Source organism: Cygnus atratus, chromosome 15 (assembly GCF_013377495.2).
Source record: "Cygnus atratus isolate AKBS03 ecotype Queensland, Australia chromosome 15, CAtr_DNAZoo_HiC_assembly, whole genome shotgun sequence".
Taxonomy (NCBI): domain Eukaryota; kingdom Metazoa; phylum Chordata; class Aves; order Anseriformes; family Anatidae; genus Cygnus; species Cygnus atratus.
Genome location: NC_066376.1, coordinates 7,717,296 through 7,737,352, shown reverse-complemented (window position 1 = coordinate 7,737,352; position 20,057 = coordinate 7,717,296). Strand labels below are relative to the sequence as shown.

Here is a 20,057-nt window from a genome sequence, read left to right as displayed (position 1 = left end):
CGGCGGGGCCTCGCCGGCCTGGGGGCCGGGCTGGGCGCTGCAGTTGCTACGGCTACGGAGGCCACGGCAGCCCCGGCCGCGGAGCGGCTGCGCGGGAGGGGGTGGTGGCTGTGAGGCGGCGGCGGCCCGGGGGGCCCTGCGGCTCTGCCCGTGCTCCAGGGGCTGCACCCGGTCGCCATTTCGCGCCCTCTCGGCTCTTCCGCGAAGCCTGGGCGCGATTGCTCTGGTAGTGCCTGAGGGGTTCAGGCGCCTGCTGGAGCCAGGCTGTGGTGAGAACATGGCGGGTGCTTGAGGCTGGCCCTGTCGGTTCCCGCCGCTGCAAAATGCGGGATTGATTCTTGTATTACAGAGCAGTGGTGGCCCGTCTGTGAAAAGAGTGGGTTTTTTTGTTGTTATGGCTGGGGAAGCTGTCCCAAGGCATTCGTGTAACGACTGGCAAAATAGCCTGTTTTTTCATAAGCTGTAATGGTTTTTGTATGTTGTGGTTGTCTGTAGATCAACAAAAGTGGGTTAAAATCCAAAATACTCTTTCAACTGTAACTTTAAAGAAGCCCACTAAACTGTCTTCTTAAGAAAAAAGGTGTTCAACTTTTCTACATGATTAAATCTAGACCCTAAAATTCCCTTAGTAAAGATGGACACCTCTCTGCATAGCTAAAATTGGTCTACTGGCAATAGTGTTTTGTCAGTATTTGATGGATTTCATAGAGGCAGACATTGGTTCTGGTTAACCCTGCAGTCTGACTGCCACAAGCTGAAAACACTTCTTTGAGGAATTACTCTTATTACAGCACTGATTTTAAATACCTGTATGAATATGTGTATGTATTTAAGTGAATATACGTAAGGAAAGATTTATAATTTTTTCATTTAGTTATCTGTGTTGTTTGTTTGTTTTTGCATCAGATATGGGGAAAAATCTTTGTATAAGAAGACAGTAGATACTTGGGAGGATAATAGATGTTGAGGCAATTCAGTAGTTATGGCAAAGGATAAGAAGAAAGATGTCAAGAAGTCAGAAAGGTCTGTACGTCCTTCTATCGCTGAACAAGGTGCCAGAACTGAGAGTAGTTCAACAAAGCTAACGGATTTGCAGGAAGCACAGGCAAGCACAGCAGTATCAGATAAAGAACCAGAGGAGGTAGAAGAACGTCCAGTCCAAAATGTTCCTCAATACTATGAGGAGCCTATTCTTACTCAGCTTATTGTAAAAAGGTATGGTTGTTACAAATATATCAGTTAAACTGGGAATTCTCCTTTAAGTATCTGTGGTGTACAGTGATACACATTTTTGTCATACAAATATGGATCAGATCCGTGATTTGAGACAGCATATGAGGTTATTCAGATCTAGTAGCCTTGACATGTTATAAAAGTGATACACATAGAAATTCTACTGCCTTTCTGGATCCTAGAGTGTTGCTGGCACTTGCTGCTTGCCAGAAGTCTCATTCTTTAAGCTTTGTTTAGGTGTGGTGAAGTTTAGTCTAAATATATCAACATGTAGAAAAAATTTACCCACATCACTTAATTTTCAGTTGTTGCTGCCTTTTAATGTGTAGAGCTGTTCATATCCTTTACAAATATCCTAAACTGAGGAAGACAGGTGAATGCCATTGTATAACAAATACTTTTGTAGTTCAAGGGAACTGTATGTAATGTTTCAGATATTCACCAAGTTGCCTGGTTGTAAGCTAATAAATGCTACCAGTATGATTTTATTTTATTTATTTTTTAATTGAAAATAATTTGGGTCTGTGGCGACATGGTAATTATGTGAAATGCTACAGGGAGGATTCTGAAAATTGGAAATTTTGTAGCTCTGTTTTCTACACAAGATACAATAACTGACCTGTGTTCAAACCATGGTAAAACAAAAGTCATTTATTGTATGTCTGCCATGATTTAGGTGTATTGGTGACTTGAAATGTTCATCTTTAGTTTGTTTTCCTTGTAGCTATGAAGGTGAAAAAGTCCATGGATTGTATGAGGGTGAAGGTGTTGCATATTTTGAGGGAGGAAACACGTATAAGGTGGGTGTATAAATTAATTTAAAAATAGTGATGGATAAACTTATTTTTCTAGATCAAACAGGCTGTTTCTCTTAATGTAGGTGGAGGTTGAGTGCTTAAAATGTGTAAGCATCGAAAGCTCTGTTGGTTTCCGGCATTAAAACTTCATTGGCAACTAGTAGTTGGAGGGAATTTAATATGCTATTATTATGAAATTTTATGGTCACTGTAGGCTTCAGTTGTGGTTGGAATAAATTTGCAAACAATACTGTTCTTTTCTTTTTAAAGGGGATGTTTTCTGAAGGGTTTATGCATGGACAAGGGACTTACACATGGGCTGATGGAGTGAAGTATGAGGTAAAGTGCATTATACCTTGTGACTGAACACTGTTACAGCTGATTAGATGTATAAATTTGAGGGAAGTAGTTACATTACAGTAATTGGTACAATACAGGTTGCAACTGCAGAACTGTGGTAGTGATTTCAGCCATAAATCTGAGTCCTCAGTTGGTTATGTCTTCCTTGCGTTAAGAAGGAACAGCGAGTCAAATGCCTTAGTTTTTTAAATGTTGTAATTTAATCTTTTAGGGAACATTTGTTAAGAATGTGCAGATGCTTAATGGATGCTATACATGGAATGATGGCAGCTATTATGAAGGATCGATCGAGAATGGACTTAGGCATGGATTTGGCTTTTTCAGGAGCAGTACCCATCCAGTTTCTTATATTGGTTACTGGTATAAAGGCAAAAGACATGGAAAGGTAAATAAAAACACCAAATGAGAGCATAGTTTTGGGTGTGTACCTTCTAGAACATAATCCACTCTTGTGCAGGGATTTTCCAAAAATGTTCTGTGTCATTGCATGGTCTTATCCTACATAGAGATTCCTTTTTTTTTTTTTTTTTTTTTCAGAACCTTTTCTGAGGTTGTGAATAGTAATTAAAACAACTACTTTGGGATCTTGTTTGTAGTAGAAGGGATGAGTAGTCTGCCAAAAGAGTAATTGGTCTGTTGTGTGTTCTGTTAATCCTTAAGGCTGCTACAATTAGATGACAACAAAGCCAAAATTGATGACTGCATCCGTAGCCACATTCTATCAGCAGTGTGTTCCTGCTTTCCACAAAGGATAAAGTGAACCCACCTCCCGGATGTATTAGACAGACCAAGTGATGTTTTCTAAGTGTAGATGAATACTTAGGTATTGATTTAATTTGATGGTACTGTTTCTTTTAGGGTACCGTTTATTATGATCGGGAGCACACCTCTTGGTATTCAGGTGACTGGCTAAATAACGTCAAGGAAGGATGGGGAATGAGATGGTAAAGATGATAACACTTTTGTTCTTATCTTCATATTATTTATTTTGCATATATTGTCATATGTTTTTTCCAATTGTTTAAAGCAGGTGCAAGTGCTGCCATTCCATAGTAGTATGTACTTCCTGCAGTGGAAAAAATAACTGTACGAAGTGCTTGACTGTAATAACGTAGACCTTCTCTATGAGTTACGTTTTTATGTTAATGTATTTATACTGATTATTGCCAAAAAGATAGACTATAAAGATGAAATTATCCTGAATCAGCTTTAGTAAACCACAAATCAACATTTCAAAACAAATGAACTAAATTGATTTGAACAGATAGAGGTGCTTTCATGAATAAATGAATTATTTGGTCTAGTTATATATAAGATAATATTTTTATTAGTTATGACAAAGTCTCTTTGGAGAAAAAAAAGATCTGGTTAATATTTTTACAATTGTTTATTAGTTAAGATTTGGTAAAGAGTGAGCACAGTCAAACCTGTGTATCCATGTCACAGTGAGCCAGCTTTCAAACTAACACTAATATTTAACATTAAGAAATGCTAAATTTATTAGCATTGAGGCTTTGCATAAACTCTGCTTTCATAAGACCCACTCAGAATTCAGTGTGAAATCTTAACGTTTTTTTCTTTTTGCAGCTATAAGTCTGGCAATACCTATGAAGGTCAGTGGGAGAAAAATGTACGTCACGGAAGAGGAAGAATGAGGTGGTTGACAGATAATCAAGAGTATATTGGACAGTGGGTGTATGGCATACAGGTATTGATTTCTTCCCCAGCAACCTCTTTAGTTGAACATCTATCCTTTGCTCTATTCAAACTAGATAGGGAGTTTTGTGCAAGATCAAAGGAGCATGGTACGATCTTGCTAGTTGAGATCGAGGAAATATGATGTTTGTTCTAAGTTAATTCTCATGTTTGGAATATTCCCATTTTTAACGGCTTTTGACTTAATCTTACAAAATTATAATTTAATTTTTAAAACTTTTTTTGATTATTAAGAATCTTATTTCCCATTAGAAAAGTTAAATTTTTGTGGCTATACTTAGCTTGAGATAAGACTTTGACCATGACTGTATGTGACAGTTTACTTGTGTCATCTGTAAAATGTGAGACTTCACTGCTCCCTCTTGTAAAAGGTTTAGGGTATAAGGAGATTTCTGGCATTTTCTGTTCCTTCCATATATTATTCTGTTGGAAAAAGAATGGGAACAACTTCCTCTGTCTTTTTACTCTGCATAAAATTGCTGAGGAGTCCAGCTTCTGGAACATCGTGGCGCTTTGTGGCATGCTGTTCCTCACCTGGCTGTTCCGCATTACAGTTGAAAGGATTCAGATAGGAAGGATGTTTTTAGGAGTCCTGTTGGTAAAGCCTGCTTAAGTATATGTTCATTCGGTATATCCGCTGAATGCTTTTCCCACGCACATTTGTAGAATATAGTTCTGTGTATGGTTTGAAGTACTACAGCTATTCACTGTGTGCTTTTATTTGAGAGATTTATCAGTAGCAACTCTTAGAGATGCCTAGGAGGTCGTCCTTTATAAAAGTCAGGACAGGTAGCAGTAGTAGCTCTTCTGGAGACTTTTTTTTTTTTTAACCACACAAATTTTTTTCAGCATGGATATGGCACCCACATATGGTTTCTGAAGAGAATGCCTGCATCCCAGTACCCTTTAAGAAATAAATACATAGGGAATTTTGTAAATGGGGAACGACATGGACGTGGGAGGTTCATCTATGCCAGTGGAGCAGTGTATGATGGCGAATGGGTTTGTAATAAGAAGCATGGCAAGGTGCGTATTGACAAGTAGTAAGACAAAGCAAGAGAAAACACCAGATTAGTCCATTCTGATTTTGTATAGTGGATCTCGAGATTTCTGTACCAAAAACTACATTCAATTTGCATTGTGGATGGAATCCTAACATAAAGGACAGAGTCCACTGAGAGCAGTAGGAGCCTTTTCAGGGACCTTGCTGGGCCACTGGTCTGACTCTATAGTTAAGTGTGTGTTACGTGTATAATGAAATATATTTCACTGTGGAGATTTTAGGTTCAATTGGTGCATCTTGATTTTTGCAGCAGTTGGTCAGTGCTTTTATCCTATGAGCTAATGGATTTCAAGCTATCCTTGCACAGAGGTGTTCTCACATTAGCAGATTGTTTAAAAGAAACAAACAAAAAACCACTCAACCATGGGCACATTGTTAAAGTAGTAAGAAAGACTGCAGTCTTTCTATATGGGTGTGTGTGGGGATGTTTTTCTTTCAAAATATGTTAAAAAATAAAAAGGATATGTTGGCAATTCTTCATTCCATCAGTGTACTTTAATTAACAGATGACAAAATACTTTATAAAAGAGGGTATGAAAAATTCTTTTGCTTTATTTTATCTCGTATAATGCTTTATAACCAAGATTGTTTAAAAGGAAGTTTAATTGAGAACATTAGTGTTACTTTTTCCTGGTCTTTGATTAAATAAGAAAATTAATCAATTGCATCTGTCTGTAGGGCAAGTTTGTTTTCAAGAATGGGAATGTTTATGAAGGAGAGTTTGTAGATGATAATATGGTAGGATATCCTGCTTTTCAAGTGGGTGCAATGGATGCACAAAAGTTGAATGCCATTTGCACAGGAAGTCGTTTTGGCACTGGTAAGTAGCTTAAGAACACAAATTCTACCCAATTCAGATTTTGTTGTTCTTTCTTCTATAATGTGAAGCTGTTCATGCTAATTTGAGAGCCAGACCTATTTCTTCAAAGAACTTTGATGAAGACAGAAGTTATTTTAATACTTTTTGCTTTAATTTAAAAGTTATTTTAATATTCTTGTTCCTATTCTTGTTTCCAGTGATACATTCACACTGATACATATCACACTAAGTGATACATTCACACTGCATCTTCTTACAGTTTTGAAACACTGTTTAGAAGTTTCATAGCAGATATAAGATATGCATTTTTTTTTGTTAGTGGTTGGATTTGAAAAAAAATACAGTTTAATAGCTATGCTGTTGATAATGAAATATGCACCGTTCACTGTAAAGGAGTCTGTTTTTCTCTGAAGTCAGTAAAACAAGAAGGAATAATGTATGGTTTCTTTTACTTGTGTGTGTATTTAATTTCATTTTGTTTCTAATTTATTTACTTGTATGTTAGAAACCATTGGAATCATTAACGACTCAGAAAATCCTTCTACTCTGGGATCAGATATTGAATTAGATATATCTTCACTGCTTGACTTGTTACCAGGGGAAGAGAAACAGGAAGAAACGAGACAAGTAAGAGCCTACTGTCTAGTCATTTTTTTCATGTCATTTTTTTCTACAGTGAGATTCACATTATTTCTAGTTTACATATATTAGTGTAAGTCTTTTTGTTCAAGAATTTTTCAAAAATCTGAAGGCTGTGAAAAAAAAGCACAAATAATGAATACACTGTATTGACTCTTACTGAGCAGCTACTAGAAAACAATAAAAAATATGTTAACATTCATAAGGGCACTCAGCAACTACTTGCAGCTACTGGGAGGGTTGTCTACTAGCAGACATAGACAAATTTATTTTTATCAGTCACCAAAAAATATGTATTGTAACTTCATTTGAGTAATCCTCTGCTGAGTCCTTAGCCAGGAATTTAGAAGATCAGAAGCATTACGTACTCCATATGAGCTGCTTCCTACTTTCTATGAGACTATACTGAAAACATATCCTGCTTTATTTAGGTAGAATTTGCTGTGTTGAGACATATTACAGAACTGAGAAGAGTTTACAGTTTCTACAGCAGCTTAGGCTGTGACGATGCTCATGACAACACCTTCCTTATGACTAGGCTCCAATTTTGGAGATTTCTGAAGGACTGCCAACTTCATCACTCCAACATAACTCTCGCTGAAATGGATCGAATATTGAGTGGTTTGTATTTCTGTTGATTAGGATGTAGGATCTAGGTATTTCAATAGTAAGCTATGGAGAGTGGGAGTGGCAGGCTCTACTCATAGGTAAGTGGCACAAAGCAAGTTCCTCTGTGCTTGTGAATTTTCAGTGGATGTATTAACACTTTTAAAAGCACTTCAGGTGCTTAGGTGAGAGAAATGCAAAATTAAAATACCACTTAAAAATTGTTCTATGGAGACAGACATCTGTATAAAAACTTTTTCACCACTGGTCTTGTTGCTACAGTTACACATAGTTTTAAGAGGTCTGAGAAGAACCAGTAGAAGACAAAAATCTTCCGTATTTATGTTAAGTGCTCTTATCTCAGGTTTTCATGTAGTATTTTTTTTTCTTCCATAGAGCCAGTTTATGAGTCAGCTCCATTTAGACCTGCACTGTGCCTTTGTTATAAAGACACACTGCAGTGTCCCCAGTGTGTGAAGGCATTAACTCCAACTTCACTTCCCCTTCTATTTGCATGTGCTGAAGGGATGAGTTTTTAGAAAGAGAAATGATAAGTTATAGATATAGGTGGACTGTGCTACCTTGCCCTGCTTATTTGGAAGTGATGCTGTGTCTCGTCAGATTCTTCCAGGAGTGTTGTTTCACTGCGATAGGTAGAGACGGAGAGGGTAAGAAAGCTATAAGCTCAATACAGTTATAGAGCATTTTAATGTACATGATAGCAATAGAGGTTATTTTTTCAATTTTTTTAGGTGATAAAACGCCACTTGAGGAGATACATTCTCCATATGAGACTTTACTCTTCAGAACATTTTTATCTCACCTTATTCATCTAGCATTTCATATCTATCATAAGGAGCACAAGTAAGTTTCACCTTTCAGTGAAATTTATTTCAGCGTAATGTTTGATTCTTCCCAGACAAGGACTTCTTCCTCTCCTTCATTCTACTTCTCCCAGGACGTTGGCTTGCCTTTGCACTCTTGATTATTCATTCTCTTTCTGTTGCCTCTTCTGATACTGGGCAAAATATCCCAGTAACCAATACTGGAACTATTAACAAAGTAGTACCAGCTGTGGTATTGCAGAAACCATATATTAGTGCTTTTGGAGGTGGCTGTATGGGTGAAATGCTTTTTTTCTTCTTTTTTTTTGTTTTTTTAAACTAGTCTATATAAATTGTAGCAAATATTTCTGAAGTGCAAGGTAGACTGTGGAATTTCAGTGGGCTTTTGATCCTACAACATGAGGGTGTTTTTGAAATTTCTACTTAATGTTTTTTGCATTAATTAAATGACATTTTCATACTGAACAGAAATAAATGTGAATCTTTTCTCCTTGGTTCTATATGATGGAGTCATAATTCAAGATGGTTTTGGGAAGGACTTTTACCAAGAGTCCTGAAATTCACTGAAGAGTGTCCAAGAAAAATCTGTTGTAAAACTTTTACAGGATAAATGTACTTTTTTAAAAACATCATAATTAAAAAAAACTTTCATTTGCACAAAATGTAAAATAAAAAAATGTAATTTTTGTTTCGCCTGTAGGGACAAAGGTCCTTATCTGAGTAAGTGTTTTGTAGAAATGGTGTCCAGGAATGTTATTCCCACTGCATGTCATATCCAGGGTAAGTAATATTCTGGATATTCTTCTGTACTGTGTAAAATTCATTTAGTACTACATACATCACAATTTTCTGGTAACTTATGTTTTTTCCCAATTAATTTTTACAGGTATCTTGTTTTCTGAACAACGTCGTACTGTTTTTGCCCTGAGCTACATTGACAAATGCTGGGAAATATACAGAGCCTTTTGTAGATCAAATACCAGACCTCCATTTGAACCCACAATGAAAATGAGGCAGTTCCTTTGGATGTTGAATGTAATTTATTTTTGTTTTTTTGTGTGATTAGGTGCACTTTTTTCAGTTTTTATAGGCATTTAAAAATTCTCCCTGTGACTTCTGCACAGTTGAAAAAATATGAGTATTGCTGTTTGTACAAACTGTCCAACAGATGTTACAGTTGTTACATAGAAATTTATGTGCTCCTCACAGGATTGCCTTCTGATTTCTTACTTGATTATTTCAAATCATCAAAACTTAGACACATGTTTTAAGGGAATATAAATATTTTTGCTGGTTTTTTTTCTTTTTCTTTTTCCTCCCATAAAATATATGTGCCGAAATGTCATACTGGTGGAACTTAAAGACTGGAAACTTTAGAAATAACAAAATAAAGAATTTTAATAAGGTACTAATTTAATTTACTGCATCATGGTCATGAGATTCTTTACTAAAATTCAGCAATCCAGGGACGGACATAGATTACACTGAAGCTATGGAACAATTTCCATTGATATAACTGTGTTTTGAGTCCCTTTCACTGTTTAAATCCAAGCCTTTTTTCTTTTCCTTGAAATTTTCTAATTAAAACTATCAGATGGCAAAATTGTAATATTTAATATTCTTATTTATGAGCTTTCTCAAGTTCTTTTTTAACACTGTTTTTGAATTGCCAGAAAAATTACTGTTGACTTCTGTTGATCCAGAATTTCAGTCTATCATTACTTGCGTAGTGGAAGTATCATTTGAAACCAATAGAAATTTTGACACAGGCTTTAAGGGGAATTGGATTAGGTTCATATGGGAATGCCTTAAGTGCTGTTAACTTGTAATATTTAATCTCACACAGGATTTTGAACTTCTCAGCAAACAATTAACTGCTTCAAGACTTGTGGAAATACTTGTCAAAGATGGTCCATCTCTACATGACAGCAGTAGTACCAACCTGGAACAGGAGGTGTGTATGGAAAAAATATACTACGTAGTAGTTCATTGCTACAGGAACAATTAAAATTAATTTTAGAAAATGTTGCAAACAGTTTCCCTTCTGCTAAAATGTGAAGAAAATGTAATTTATTATGAAAAAAATGAGCACAAAATTTGTAATATTTTTATCTTCTGTTGTTCTGTGCCCATATCTTCTAGTACAGCTTGTGTAATTCCATGTTTTGCTTATTATATTGCCTTTGGTATAGTCTCAGCATACCTGTGCGCTGATCATAGAGATAACACCTTAAAAGTATTGTAACACAGAGGACGAAATACTTGGTTAGTGATGCGTGAGGTGTCACCAAGAGTCACTATCCATTGAGGAATGGTAGAAGACTCTTGAGCTACAAGCTGGCATGCCATAGAGGGCCTTCACCCTTAAAGAACTAGCTCTTATCCAGTGACAATCTATTGTAAATGACATAACTGAATATGACTGAATATGATTTGAATATGATTTTAAACAGTATCTGATAAACTGAGAGTACAGTGTATAAGCACTAATAAAGGATTCATTATACATCCATTCTTGGTCTCTCTGGAAGCATCATGTAAAATTAAACATTTTAAGTAACGCCAATAATTTTATGTTATTGCTCAGGGAAAAATTTCTTGTAGCTCCAGATATAGCAAAAATCTATTCGGTATTTTATTTTAATGAGATTTGTATAAGGCATAAGACAGTATATCACTGACTGAATTTTTCAATTTAATTTTCTTTTTTTCTCCAAAAGAAGGGATGTTCGAGTAGATACATGAAGCAGGTGAGGCTTTGTGAACAATCAGTTTTTGAGTTCTTTGTTTGCTCAGACACATTTACCTGTGATGAAAGGATTTGTGAAAATTAATGAATTAATAACTGTATTTTGTTTTACTCTAGTTGGTTTTTCTCGAATTTGTTGAAGCTCTTCTCGATTGTGCGCTGGTGTATGTTACCAATGATATGATTAAAGAGCAGGTAGATCATGATAATCAGAAGAGAAGTAACTTCAGAGCTGAGGATTTCTCCGAGAAAACCACGAATGTGTCTCTGTGTCCAGAATATTCTCTCTCCCAGGTAAAGTTAATACAGACCTGATAAATGTATGTCCACTTAGAGGGCAAAGTCAGGCCCTGCAAAGCCTGAACATAGAAACCAAATTCATCATTTTGCATAAACGCTCATTTTATTGGATCCTTCTGCTTTTTCTGTTTGTTGGTACCTTAGATTGCATTATCGGTATAGACAGTATAAACAGGCTTGCACATTTTCATAGATAATTATAAACACACATAAAGCACTTTCAGGTTCTCCAGTGTTCAAAGGGGAATTGATAAGTGGGTTGACTGGTGGAGGACATGCCTCTCCTGCTCTAAGTGGGATGTCTAAAATTGCCGTGTAAGAATGGCCTTGAAGCTATTGGACATGATGGGACTGTGCATTCCCAGAGGTTATGCTGCACTCCTTTTTTTGCTAATCTTTTGAGTAAGGATTCTGTAGGTTGTAAGATGCTGCCTATGACACTCGTGTAATTACATCTTACATCCAAAAAATGGACACAGGATAGTTGAAAGCAAGACTTATTAAGAGTTATGCACAAGATGAAAATATCTTTTATTAAATTGCAGAGAATTCAGAAACTAATTTCAGTCTCTAAGTAGCGCCACTGAACACCACCTTTTCCCATTCTCTGTCCATTTTTTGCTCTCCTGTGTAACCTTATTACCTTGCATCACTGCAAGTACTCATGCAGTAGCACAGTGAAACAGGCCAATTCAACTAGTTCATTTTCAAAGACTAATAGAAAAATCTTCATTTAAAACATATTGAATATCTTGTTTACTTTTTACTAGTACACTTACAGCAGAAGCATAATTGGTGCAGACATAAATGATGACATTTCTGAGGCAGTTGAGTTCAACAGTTGCTCATGGTTGTCTTCAAGCAAAAGTGTCATATCACAAGATGACATAAAGAAGCATGAGGTACATAAAAAGCCCATACTGAAAGTTGAGGGTTTGCCATTCATGGGTGACAGAGAAGCCAAGGTAGTTACATGTTTTGAAAGGGGCTAGAATTTCACCTAATATTAAAATGTGTTCCTTTGCCTGAATGCGTGTATGAGCCTACAAGTGGGATATTTCTACTGCTAACAAAGCATTTGCTCCTACACATATTCTTAGCTATTTTTATTTAGGATATTGGTTGGTATTTTCTACATAAACTAAAGCAGAAGCCAGTGGTGAATAAAGCTACGTGTGTTACCTGTATTAGCAAGGTGGGGAGTTAGAGGCTTAGAAGTGGGCAAAGAGATTTAGTAGCACCGGAGAAAGTAACTGTAACTTCCTAAAAACACTTTTCAGATTTCTTCTGGCAGTTTTTTCAACATCACCACCTTTACAGTTTTGCACCCATTGAGGCTGTATTATTTTAACCATGGGTAGAATCAGTGAAGTAAAGATACCTGAATATGATTATGGTGAGATTCTTGATATTCCAAGAACAAAAATGTTCTGTTTGATGTCTGTGATTCTAGGGTAAGATACTAAGGATTAGTCAGAGAATTTAGAAACTTCCTGACTTAAAATGAAATAAAACATACCAACACTTTGAAAATGGAACCATGTTTGACCTGAGCTATTGTGAGACTTTTGCTGTCACTTGTCTGAAGAGTGGCATCACTGGGCTACAGTAAAAGCTTGGGATTACAGTAGGGAAGATTTCAAAGGATCCTTCTCAGATACACTTTTAAATAATGATCTTTTCTTTTCACTGAATGTAGTTCCTGTAGTATATTCCTATAGCCAGAAATAGATGACTAATAGAATATAGCACAGCAAATAAGAGCAGGAGCTTTTGTTCTCTGTACTTGTGTCTTTCCTTTACTCTGAAATAGGATAATCCTAATTCCCTGGCCATTGTCAAAGGCAAAGTGTTGTGACTGTTTTGCTAATATTTGAATGTGTCAAACACTATTGTAAGTTAAATGTTTTGAAATAGGCATAATTGAAGAATGTATTTGGTTAGGAGAGTGCTTTGGGGGTAGATATTTGCATGATCTAAATGGACAATGTAATTTCAATATTTTTTTTTTGAACACAAGACAAAGCATTTAGTAACTGAATTTAAAACTTCTTGCCAGCCACCGAGACCCTGTGAAGACCGAGGGCAGTCTCTGCAAGAATTTCTAATGGGTGAGTACTGTAGTTAACCATAAGCATCTATAGGCAGCTACAAATTTAATGATGATTAAAACAGTAGTTAATTGTTGAAACACTTGGATGTATTGTAATTACGGAGGGTAGTGGCATTCAGTTCTGTACTTACGACAAGGTTTACCTCTCCATGTTTAGCTTCCAAAACATGTTATGCTCAGTTAGCTGGAGAAGTTTGAATCTGTTTTGTGCTTTTTAATTGTAAACAATCACGTTTTTTCATTACCACCCCTCAAAACAAAACAAAACAAACAAAAAACAAAACAAACAAACAAAAAACCTCAGAGGCTTTTTTAAACTTAATTTAAACTTAAATTCTTACTGGTCTGTCCCACTCTTGGGCATGGAAGCAGGAGATTGAACTCTACACTGTGCATTCATTATAAACAATCTTTTCATTGGTACGGAAGTGTTTCAACCACTAAACAAGCTGGAAGGTTGATGATAATCTGTATTTGTTTTTGCTGAAGATCAAAACAAATACTTAACACACAGAATTACAGATTGAGTCATTTTATTTTTTCTGTGTTTGCGGTACCAGATCCTGTCCTCTCATTCCACACAAGTCATGGAGAAGTCAAAGATGTTTGGTCATTGTCCAGCTGGGATACAGCCAAAGGACAAGATCTCTGTCCAGCAATGGAACTGACAGGTAAAGCAATCCTACTGTCTTAAGATGAACATGCACACATACACACCCCTCATAGCTCTTCAGTTGTGAAATATTATTTGTATATGCAGATTTCAGCTTGTCACAAGAGGGCAGTAAATGAACATTAATTCTGGAGGAAATATTTTGAAGAAAAATTTTAAAAGAATTATTTTAAAGAAAGTGTAACTTAAATGAGAATTTAAAGTAAAAACTTAAATATTATTTCCACAATTTTAAAACACCACATCTTATCTGTAGGGGATCTATAAATTTTAGTTTTTATTTACTCTATGGGAAGCTCAATCTTGGAAAAATAAAAGATATTATGGCTATTTCTTGCATCTTTTACTTATTAAAAGAATTATTATTGCATATTCAGGAATGGCATGCCACCGTTATCTGGGTTAAAATGTTTTGTGTTATGACAGGCCAGCATTCATGCAGAAGAAAAATTGCTAAGAGCATTTTCATATATAGAGCCTACTAACTTTCCTGTTACTCACCTTTTTATAACATCGCCCTGCTGGCTGGTTAGCAGGTCTCATTGGGGCTGTTTTTTGTCTTTGTTAACTTGTTACAAGGGTAAAGAACCCAAATGCAAGAACATAGTAGGCCAGGTGGTTTTTTGTGTTTTTTTTTTTTTTAAGCAGTCCATCATATCTTTCACTGAAATCTGATGACTGAACAGTTAGATCTGAAAAAACTCTATTTCGTAAAGAACAATCAGATGTAACCTAGCCTTTTTTTTGACAGCCACAGCAATTGGATGCAGTTCTGTTCTTTCAGAGAGGCATGCTAATCCCTCCATTCCCACATGTACGGGAGTCCCAGGTCCTGAACTGTTGTCAGACTACTGCATAATTAAGACATCTGTCATAGGATTAAAGGGAGTGTTTATATTCTTCTGATGCCATTCCCAGAGATGAGTGGCTCTGAAGATCTGCAAAAGGGCCATCCCCTTTCATGTGTATCAGTTCTGAGTTTCTATCTTTTATACCATGCAGAAACAAGCATGTATTCCTCAGATATGAAGAGGTGAGGAGCATAATGATCAGTGCAGCTAGACTTTTCTGTTGCAGGGTATCAGATCTGAAATACTGTAGTCCAACAGGCATTTGAAATATAAATATTATGTTAAATAAACGTGTTTAATTTGTATGTTGCAGATAAACTAGAAGCCAAAACTGTAAAAGATGAGGAATTTGGTCGGTGGATGTATCAGGTGCAAATCTTTTTTATAAACAACTTCTTTCCTGCCTACCATCATGAAAAAGCACTGAGGGAAAAAATAAAAGAAAATCAAATACAGGATGCTGAGTTAGCTGAGCTGAGAAAGATGAAGGATGAAGAGCTGGCAAAGTACGTATGGTATCTTATCTTAAAATATTTTATCTTCTATTAGCAAAATTATTGAAAACAGGAAATCCACTGTAATAAAGTAATATAGCATACTGCAACTGGGGAAAAATAATCTAAATGTAGTAAGCAACATATAGAACGTAACTTGTGTAACTTTATTACTGTCAGGAATAATGAATGCAGGCTCTCTTTAGGTTACAGAACAATCTTTCCTAGTTCTGCTCTGTATAAAGGCAGTCAAGTCAAATGTATTTTTGAATGCTATAAATTGGACTTGAAGGATTAACTAGCTGGACTTTCTGCTTTTCTACAGTATGACAGCTTATAATGTGAATATAGGTGTAGTTGCTTGGCCAGTATAAATCTGCAGTACATAAATATAAACTTTGTTCACTCAGGCTTATTGCTGAAAGAGAAGCAGAAGAGGCAAAAAGGCAGGAAGAGGCCACAGTTGAAAAAGGATCTTTTGAGTCCAACAATACAGCTATTAAGGAGTTAGAGGAGCCTGTTCCACAGTTAGTACCCCCTCCAAAGGAAGAGGCATCCATTGTACCACCCCCTGTTGTTACCAAGGTGCCTGCTGGTGCAAAGAGAAAGAAGAAGTAAATCTTCTGATGAGGCCTGAAACTTCAAGTATGTAAGTATTCTTTGAAGAAAAAACAAACACTAAAAAACACCTGCAGTAGCATTTAAAACACAAGTGAGATAAAACTGCATGGTATGTTTTCACAGGGAAATTAAACTTCATGGCCAGCTGCTTTAAATGAAGGGCTTTGGGAAAAAAAATGTTAGTTAAATGAGCGTAACCCTTTGCATAAAGAAAACTATTACAAAAGTCAGTATTTGATGATTAACTAAAACTTCTATCATTGTTAAGCTGGTATAGAATTGATATCCCATATCATGAGTGTATGCCCTAAGTAAATGGTTTCTCCTTAAACCATTGTCTATTTGATTGAAATGCTTCATATAAGCAAGTATTTTTGTGGTCCAGTCTGGAGTAGACCTACGTTTAAGTAAGAATTTGACAACAAAAAAGGTGAATCAGGATGAAGGAGAAGCTTTAAAAACAGGTCAACTTTGAACAAATAATCTTCTAGCACCTTTTCTGAGGTCTTGTGTAACCAGTCTAGTTCCATATCACAGCATGACTTTCTGTTAATTTTCTACAAATCAACACAGGGAAACCAAAAGATGCCCTTAAAAGTGTAACAATTATTAATTTTATTTTCCAGTAAAATATTCACATAACATCAGAATGGAATGGTACAGATGAATTCAGACTGGTTTTTAATTAGTTTGCACATAAACATTTTTAAAATCTAAAAATTTTATGATCAGTTTACAGATTTTAGTAGAAATTTTGATTCTTACAAAGCAAGTATTGCTTTACTATTGTCATTATTCCAGTCAATAATATGACTAATAACTTCTCATGTTGAACAAGTGTCTGACATTGACATCTTCAATAAATCAGCCCTTTACAGATCAATCCAAGAAGAAAATATTATTAAATTGTGTTGCACAAAGTTTCTTCACTTCTTCTGTAAAAAAATAAATAAATTTAGAAATCAGTATATTATACAGGAAGCTGTGCAAGAAAAGCCATGGCAAGCATCCAGTAGAGTATAATTTAATTCAAATAGAAAAAAGTAGGAGTTTCCTTGTAGAAGTAATAAATTTTGTGTTCAGTAAGAGAAGGTTGAGTTAAATCTGAAGTCCCAGACTGTCTGAAAGATAAGTTGTATTGCTTAGTGGCTGAAGTGTAAGTGATTATTTGAGCTTGCCACTGGACCACATGTCTTAAACTTCTACACTACAACAGCAGAAGACCTAGCTTCCACGCAAGGAAGTGTATTAGAACGCCTTTTCAGAGGAAGGAAGGATTACTGTAGCCTGTTACAATAGATCAAGTCAACAAAACTTTTGCTTCGTGCTACTTGGCAGATAATGCTTCACAGGTAGCAGGACGTTCTGAGTTTATAAGGCGCACTGTTTCTGTATGGCAAGTTTGATGCTAAAGGACAATTAGTGGTCATTGTGTAAGGCATGCAACCAGGTCCTCTTTCTAAAATTTAAGTTATTAGGTTTAGGTCATAGAAAAAATATTATTTCCTATCATCGAAATAAGAGCATTGCCTCTTTATTAAAACCGTGAAGCCCCAAATTGCTGCAAGTAATACTCAAACTGCCATTTCTCTTTAAAATCAATCTATTTAAAAGCTTAATGCATCTTAATGTTCATTTGCCCTCTCAGAGCAAATCAGTCTTCAAACAGTCTTAGAAACACCAATACTGGCAGAAGGATCATTGACAGGAGAGACATGATGTGTAAGTAAGTTTTATGTCAGTGATCCATGGGTAGGTTACATCAGATGTAAATATTTTCATCTCTCACCTGTAATACACTTCATTAATTACTCCTAAACATCACAAAGTACTCCTCTATTATTTCAAAGAAGAATGACTCATTAATAATTTAAGAATGTTTGATGAATATTTATGTTGTTCTTTTTTCATAGCTAATAGAGAAAGCAGACTAAAACCTGACACAAACTTACCTGGTCTATCATCGATAACTCCCTCTCTAGATTTTGCATGAGATGGATTTTATTACTTTTCCATGGGCATACGATTCAGTAGTAACTGTATTTAAAAGTAATAAAAACCAATCCTTACCATTAACTTCAATCAGATTTGCATTTTTTTGATTCAAAATAACATACAGTTCTCGCTGGTCAGACTTTTTCCCAACTACCCAGTAATCACTCATTGCCTTCACAATAATTTCCTCATCTTCGTCAACTCTGAAAGAAGTTTCAAAAAGTAAAGAAGGTGGTGGCAAGTTGATAGTCATCAATTTTTCAGTTGTACTAATTTATTAATAATAACATCATAAATTGTTGTGGAGTATCAAGAGATACTAACAGAGTACTAACTTTAACATAATTCATCAATCCAAGACTTCATAAATAAGCTGCACAGAATGATTTACTCATCTGAAGGCACAATTCTTGCTTTGTCTGTTGGCCAAACACTCCTGCACTTTGAAGAAAACAGTGTCCATGAAGTTAAGGACATATTTCATAGCATGATGTTTTGCTACACTGTGACTAGGTAACAGAAGGTGGAGATAGTAGACTCACACCCCGTATCAAGTTGTTAAACAGAACTCAACCAAACTGAACAACTAAGTCTATTATATAAGGCTGTCACTAACCTGGTACTTCCATAATATGATGAAAACTGAAAATGAAAAACTTATATAGAGTGGGACTATTGATAGTCCCTAGTAAGAGCTATGGGCATCACAATCATTCCACATTATCACATTTTTATGAGTTTTTGTAGTTCTAGGAAGGTCTCTCCAACCTTGATTTAGATAAGAGGATACCCTTTACAAAAAGCCAGTTATCTTTCCTACAAGCAGTACTGTAGTAACTGCAAGACTTGTGTTTTATCTGTTGTCCGAACCCTAAAAGCAGCCAGCTATTAAACCCCAGCAGAGGGTTTAATGTAACAGGCAGAAGCAGGTTTCCCTGTCCTTTATGCTACTTATCATGACATTAGATGGACTTAAGTGCAAAAGCACTTGGCTTCAGGCTCCTTCTAAGTTTATTATGGTTACTCTGAAGCTTCACATAGATTAGATATTTTCTTGGATAAAGAAAGGGCCAGGACCTCTAAATTATTTTTTTAAAGGACAAGAAAAGTTTATATATGACATAATATTTTGTGTTGGTTAGAAGTAGTAAATATGACCCACATTACACAGTTCCTTATAGAGCTACGAAAGCCATCCATGAACAAAAAGGCACGAAAGCTTCACACATTTGAAAAATCTACTTGACAGAAGGGGTTACAGGCTATTTAATAGTTAAGCATTACCTAGAGAAGTCACTGTTGATGTCACCAAGAATCTTCATGAGGTCAGGATGTACAGATGCAAGTGATACACTGGGTGTTTTCCTCATGTGAATAGTACTCTTCTCTGCAAGGTTCATGTGATTGAAATAGATAAACTTAAACTGTGGCTCCTTCTCAGCCCTAGGAAGATTCAAAAAAAAAAAAGTGACTTGCAAGTACTAACATGTTCTATAAGCACAAGACTCACAGAAAACATTTATTAACTAAGAAGTGTAAAACTTTACTGAAACATCATGAGGTTATTTTCACATTGCAGAGACCAAGTACATTAAGACTTGCAGCAAGATCAAACTTAATTTCAATACTTAAATAAAAATAATAAAAAAAAAAAAGAAAACCTCCAAGACCAGTTTTTCCTCCTCTTAGGCTGCTAAGAAATAGACACGGTGGAGTCTAAGGGCCTGGTCCCACATTCCATCAGTATTTTATTCAGATCTTTCTAATAAACTATTTCTTCCTCCATTACAATTTTGTTTCCTTGCTGTGTCAGCTCAGTCTGCTTTGGATAGAGATGGGTCTTTAACGTGACTACTTAGGAATTTTTCACTCACATCTTTATTTGTTAAGTCAAAAGGAAAGACTCTTCCTTGATCCAGACAGTTAGTTTTTGACCATCATTTGTGTGGCCCAGGCAAGACTATTTTCAAACTCCTGCCTCAGTTATCCTCCTCCATTTCCTCTTTTATTAAGGTAATATAAAATCTGTCACTTAGAGCTGTAATTTTGGTTTAAGCCACAACAAATTTAGATCGTCGAAAACTGGCTACAGCAATTGGTACTTCAGGCTATGTATTATTCAGAGTCAAGGAGATACTGTGATGACACCAGTCACCTTAGCAAACAACTAGATACCCTTTGT

The 20,057-nt window shown here is 35.9% G+C and overlaps 2 protein-coding genes across 9 annotated transcripts in view; one reads left to right on the top strand and one right to left on the bottom strand.

Moving 5' to 3' along the window:
• Positions 1 to 93: 93 nt before the first annotated feature.
• On the top strand, positions 94 to 17,942 carry LOC118249102 (radial spoke head 10 homolog B-like). Of its 8 annotated transcripts, none has more exons than XM_035548752.2 (23): positions 114 to 269; positions 907 to 1,215; positions 1,958 to 2,033; positions 2,301 to 2,369; positions 2,602 to 2,775; positions 3,249 to 3,334; positions 3,978 to 4,098; positions 4,956 to 5,132; positions 5,848 to 5,989; positions 6,495 to 6,616; positions 7,060 to 7,249; positions 7,987 to 8,098; positions 8,780 to 8,859; positions 8,966 to 9,114; positions 9,926 to 10,033; positions 10,800 to 10,829; positions 10,946 to 11,122; positions 11,899 to 12,030; positions 13,188 to 13,239; positions 13,802 to 13,912; positions 15,079 to 15,271; positions 15,670 to 15,908; positions 17,529 to 17,942. In XM_035548752.2, the coding sequence occupies exons 2-22, from the start codon at positions 983 to 985 to the stop codon at positions 15,875 to 15,877; spliced, it is 2,742 nt and encodes a 913-aa protein (XP_035404645.1). In that variant the 5' UTR covers positions 114 to 269; positions 907 to 982; the 3' UTR covers positions 15,878 to 15,908; positions 17,529 to 17,942. The 8 variants fall into 8 exon arrangements, with proteins under 8 accessions (XP_050569720.1, XP_035404650.1, XP_035404645.1 ...); XM_035548751.2 differs by having other exon boundaries at positions 250 to 376; XM_035548758.2 differs by lacking the exon at positions 907 to 1,215.
• The window catches only part of CCZ1 (CCZ1 homolog, vacuolar protein trafficking and biogenesis associated), a 17,775-nt gene continuing 14,184 nt past the window's right edge, over positions 16,467 to 20,057 (bottom strand). The window contains exons 13-15 of the mRNA XM_035548760.2: positions 19,160 to 19,318; positions 17,951 to 18,078; positions 16,467 to 16,815 (exon numbers count right to left, since the gene is read on the bottom strand). Of these exons, the coding sequence (XP_035404653.1) occupies positions 16,760 to 16,815; positions 17,951 to 18,078; positions 19,160 to 19,318 (343 nt within the window). The 3' untranslated portion in view covers positions 16,467 to 16,759. The remainder of the gene's footprint in view (positions 16,816 to 17,950; positions 18,079 to 19,159; positions 19,319 to 20,057) is intronic.

What these genes read in the sequence shown, in the direction of transcription:
- LOC118249102 (XM_035548752.2), top strand. Translation starts at nt 983, where the DNA reads ATGGCAAAGGATAAGAAGAAAGATGTCAAGAAGTCAGAAAGGTCTGTA. An exon ending in AGGGAGGAAACACGTATAAG is followed by an intron (nt 2,034 to 2,300) that starts GTGGGTGTATAA and finishes TTCTTTTTAAAG; the next exon opens with GGGATGTTTTCTGAAGGGTT. An exon ending in AAGGATGAAGAGCTGGCAAA is followed by an intron (nt 15,272 to 15,669) that starts GTACGTATGGTA and finishes TTGTTCACTCAG; the next exon opens with GCTTATTGCTGAAAGAGAAG.